The 5237-nt window shown below is 46.7% G+C and overlaps 1 protein-coding gene across 2 annotated transcripts in view; it reads right to left on the bottom strand.

The window, feature by feature from the left end:
• Positions 1–6: 6 nt before the first annotated feature.
• vgll4b (vestigial-like family member 4b) overlaps positions 7–5237 on the bottom strand; it is a 41356-nt gene continuing 36125 nt past the window's right edge. For both annotated transcript variants that reach the window (XM_008290003.1, XM_008289995.1), the window contains 3 exons: positions 4639–4906; positions 4227–4344; positions 7–3480 (listed from right to left, as the gene is read on the bottom strand). In XM_008290003.1, the coding sequence (XP_008288225.1) occupies positions 3224–3480; positions 4227–4344; positions 4639–4906 (643 nt within the window). In that variant the 3' untranslated portion in view covers positions 7–3223. The remainder of the gene's footprint in view (positions 3481–4226; positions 4345–4638; positions 4907–5237) is intronic.

Genomic DNA, 5237 nt, shown 5'->3' with positions numbered 1-5237 from the left:
CTCTCATTTGTTACAGCCAATTGAGAAAGTTTGGGGTATCGGAAATTCTTGAGCTTTGAATATCACTTCTGATTCAGTTTTGCTGGCTGAGGATGGAATGTGTGGACATCGTAGAACCCAGAGAACACGCTCCACATATAGAACTCTAATGGATGTACTCACCATACTCCCTAATAATAACCCAAAGCAAATATAAACTCATCACCTGCTACCTTCAGCTCGAGACTTGAAATGATTTTGTGTTTTTGATAGAAACTGAGAACCTTTTTGACCGTCTGCTATTAAAATCACAGCCCCGTTCTATAAATTCTACGTTCTAAACGACCTGAAAATGTTATGACATCAATGCTTGGTATGGCCAGTGTTCATGATTCCGGTAAAGACACCAGAGATGCTCTGGGCCCTCTGGGACTGGGGTCAGGGCCTTAGCTCTGTCTGTTCATATGGAGACACTGAGTGTGGATGAGGCCTGTACAAAGTTCCCTACAGGAGGAATGTATGCCACCTTGGAGTGAAATTTACTTAGACTGTAATAGTCTAGTTTAACCGCAGAAACAAAACAATGTTCTTCAGAAAAGAAAACATTGAAATATATATAAAAAGGTCTGGACACCAAATCAGAACACATGAGGTCAGCTGATGAAGGCTGAAAGAATCCAGGGAACTAATCATCTGGTCTGTTTTCTTTGCTAGCATCTTTCTGCTCGGTCTACAAATGCTTTGCTCTTGAATGTGACAGTTTTGGGACACTTGTGTGTCAACAACAGATGTGAGAGTCATCGTCACTCCCAAACCGTCACTTCCCAGGTCCTGTGTTAAAGTCTGCCAGCAAAGGCTGGTCTGGAGGTGGTGGCTTTAAGATGGGAGCCAAACAGACTGGGATGTCTTCCAGAAAAAAACCCAAACCAGCTGATCGATTTGTGTCGATTTGGTGCCTCAGCTCAGTCACGCTGAAGGTTGTAGCATCCTGTACCACCGATGGATCAACATCTTAAGAAAACCTTTACGAGCTGCGCGTCCCAAAGACAAGGAACCACCAGAAGCACCATCGCTGCTGATGGCTGGTTGAGCTCAGATGGACCTGAGAGACGCAGCTCTCACCATTAACAGAGCCTGTCCGGAGGCTGCCCCACTACAGGACTGTGTTACCATACTGATATTAATGGAAAACAAAAATACAAAATAATAACAATAACAATAATAATATGGAGTACAACTGACCCAGCAGTGAGTGTATAGTGTCTATGTCTGTTACTGACACGAAAGAAGTAACAACTAACGTCTGAATGAAAGGCTAATAGTAGTTAGGTTGAAATGCTAAAAACACTAATAGATACCAGCTATTAAAAACAAAACAAAACATGCATCTGTAAAAGCATTCATTTACCCTTAAAACCTTGCAGGAATCTACCAAACCACAGTGTAGGAGAGGGAGGGAGGACACCAGGCGGGAGCCCAACATAATGACAAAGAGCTACGAATACAAAGGCATGTGTGAAGAGATCTGAAGAATCTTCTCTCCCCCGGTCGACAAACCACACTTGTCTTTTTTTCTTTCAACCACAAAGTGACATGCAGCGTCATCACCGAAACACATCAGAGCACGATGTTCAGCACACTGCAGGATGTTCTGCTGTTCAGCCTTCATCTGGGAAGTCCATCGACACCACAGCTACTGATCCGATAACCGGACTTTGCTTGGAAACCAAGAGGCAGCAACTTTATGAGAAGTGCTTTTGTTGGTTCAGTACCAGCCAATGCTCGATTAACTAAACTGGTTAAATCGTGAACATGAGCTGCTCCGGAGGGCTGGGCAGCGTGGTGCATGTGAGGACTTTGCCTCCACAGGTGAAACATGAAGGTGGCCATATTTCCACTCTACAAATACAATGGGTGAATTTATCTTCCACAGTAGTTTGTCCTCTACTCGTCATCTGTACAGTCCTCAAATGGACACATTAGAATAAAGGGTGAACCCTCAGCTTAACCTTCATTCACTTCACTTGGACCCTTTTTTGGGGAAAGCAGCACGACGTGGCTGCTGAATGATTGATGTGTCTGTCGGTATCCATTGTGATGAATGTTTTTTGAAGAATGGCCATCCATCCCTCCCACAGCCCGGGTGCTGATACCCATGCCCTTAATGCAGTGAAGTGCTGGTGGGGACGGATCCGTTTAATGCAACCGAACACGCTGTGCTGCTTGGTCACAGCAGTCTCCTATCCTGGAAGCGAGTGTTTTAGCTAACAGCTGCCCTGATGAAGAGTGATTTCATAGCAGGACACGTGGAAACCAAACAGACTGAGTAGAGTGTGTCCAGTGCCCAACCCACCGGTGTGTGTGTTCCACGTTTCAGAAATGCCTTCAATAAATAATGCACAATAATGTAGGTCACACCTTTCTGCCTGCTGCCCAGGTCAACTTCAAACAGGAGTTAATCGGAGATCAAGTCGAGGTTCCAGCAAACTGAGATGACATCTAACCGTATCAGAATCAGCTGTCTAGGTGCAGATTACACAACGGACCGGCCAGCCTCCACCTCTACGGCAGTAGTGCAAATCAGACTGAGTCCATCACCGAAGCACAAACCCACAGAACCAGCAGGACACAGAGGGAGGGAGAGGACAGACAGACGGAGGCTCTTTGTTTCGAGGTGGCCGTCGATCAGCGTCTGAGGTTTCTTTGGTAGCACAGTCAGGTGGTTTGTGATTATTTCCTCCCAAGTGTTTCTCACTTATCTTTCCTTTCAAACGTCAGGCATCTCATAATGCAAAGCAGTACACGAAACTACTGTTAAAGAAACAAAAAAAAACAGAGAAGAAAAGAAAATTAATAATTAAACAGCGCCTCTCCTCTCTCTTTATGTACATATAACTACAGACACTTGCTCAGCTCCAAGCCTGACATGCAGCGGTGATGAATGACTGGAAGGAGCAAGCTGATGCTCCAGTCGAGTCCCAAGTCGCACCCTCATCACTCAGGGCTGATTATTGTCTGGCAATAGCGACCAGAGGACAGAAGGGGGAAATGACCATGTGGTTATTGCTTGATTGATCCTCTGTGAGGGCACAGTGAGAGAACAGGCGAGAGGGTTTGGATGTTTTTAGCAGACCAGCAGGCAGCATTCCCTCTGGGAAGCTGGTGACAGACCAAAGTGACGGGGCATGGATGTTGGAGCCGGGATGATTGGAGGGTCGGGGAAACGGGAGCGACTCCCTCCTCTTCAGGAGACAACAGAAGGGGAGTGGTTGTGATTGACCATGTGACTGTCGGGGGAGGAGTTTGGGCTGCTGCCGGACGACGAGGGACTCCCCTTGTTCTTGATCTGCAGCCAGGTTTCGCCTAGCGCCTTGGCAAAGTGGTCATCCACCGAGCCTGTGATGGACACCGAGTTGGTGGCAGCAGGCTCGGGCTCCTTGTAGTTCTTCCCAAGGCTGCGGCGGAAATGTTCCTCGATCACAGGGTCACAGGCTGTGTTGGCTGATGGCAGAAAGAAAAGAGGTGGTAGTTACCATTTTGATCATGAAAAGAGAATCATCCCACAAACTCTCCTGTATAGTGGTTAGTGGGCAGTTTACTGGCCAACATCACTTTAAACATGGCTCATGTGCATTTTAGGTCAATGGAAAAATACTAACTCCAACATCTCCTGCGCTCTTCATTGCAGTTTTTTCGTATATTAAATCACCGTTTTAAATTTCATTGTTAACCTCAATGAGATCATCGAGATTTCACTGGGATCATAAAACAACCACAGCAAAGTTATCAAGCCACAGAAAACACGACATCCTCAGACAGGCGCAGCGAAACACACGAGTTCGGCTTTCGCTTCAAGTCACTTTGATGCACAGATATAACAGACAAGATGGTAAAGGAAGCATGTTGAGGCTCCATCAGAGCAACTGGTGTGCATTACAGATGAAAACATGAGGCTCGGGGAAGTCTGGGAAACTGAAAAGTGGGATGGTTTTTTTAGCAGGTCAGGCTAAATGTGGAGAGAATGAGCTGCTGTGTTTTCTCTGGAGGGACTCTAGAGCAGAGAGTTTTCCCAAATACTGCCTGAACGGGAGAGTACCTCGATTCCAAAATTACATCCAGTTATAGAGGCACATGCACCCAATACAGGTCACTCAGTAATGCTCAGGAGTAGCTACTGGGCATCTGCTCTTAAACAGATTATACACAACTGGGATATACTAGGTCTGTGTCGGTACCGGTCCACTCACTGTTGATCCTCCTGTAGCTGTTGCTGAGGTTGGAGCAGCCGTTGTGGGAGACGGGACAGTGGGACAGGTTGCAGTTGCGGTTGTTGGCTGGAGCACATGTGATCACTGAAGGACGATTCTGAAACACAACAGAACTTCTGTTTAATGTCATGCTCACAATAAGACAAATGTACATACAAACAGACCAGACATTCGCTACGTAAAGACGACGGCGGTTTCCAGCGTGAGGGAGACAGAATGATTCAGTGACCACTACCATTCAAAACAAGCCAACAGGAAACGTTTATTCTCCACCGACCAAGGAGCTAGGCTCACAAAAGCAAGTCAGTCCCACCATGTGGGGGACCTCGCAGAGTTGAGGTTTCACTTGATAATGAGTATTAGAGCCACAGAAACAGGATGAGCCTGTTACCTGCTGGCGTTCCACGGCGCTGACTGTGTGCGGCGCTGAGGCCATGGCTGCTGTGGTGCTGCGTGCCGACTCCACCATGCTGTTTTTGGTAAGTGCCAGTGGCTGGTCCATGCTGGCTAAGCTGGCCAGGTGGTGGTGGTGGTGGTGGTGGTGGTGGGTGTGGCTGTACAGGTGGTTGCCCAGAGCGCCGGGCACCACCACACGCTCAATGGGGCTCCGGCTCCGGTCCTTGGAGATGGGAGAGCTGCGGTAGTCTCCATTAGGTTTTCTGAAAAACAGCCAGGAACAAAGCCATGTTCGTTAGTTAGTGTATTTATCTGTGTGTCTGGGAGCTCTACACTGACTCTGAACTCAGTGGAAACGACAAATACTTTTACATCTTAAATTATTAATTCACTGCTCAAGCTTTGCAGATAAAAACTGCTCTTTTTTAGCCAAATGACTAGATTGTCAATGCTGTTGAGATTCTGAAAAAAAAAATTGGAGTATAAAAATCTTTGTGCTTCAAGAACATGACAACGACTCCAAGGTTACCAAAACCCCAACGTTAGTTCTAAAACCCCAGCATTGGGTCTAAAAACCCAACATTGGGTCTAAAA

The sequence above is a fragment of the Stegastes partitus genome, unplaced genomic scaffold (assembly GCF_000690725.1).
Source record: "Stegastes partitus isolate 25-593 unplaced genomic scaffold, Stegastes_partitus-1.0.2 Scaffold14, whole genome shotgun sequence".
Lineage (NCBI taxonomy): Eukaryota > Metazoa > Chordata > Actinopteri > Pomacentridae > Stegastes > Stegastes partitus.
The sequence above is the reverse complement of the archived record's forward strand: the minus strand, read 5'-3'. Positions and strand labels throughout refer to the sequence as shown.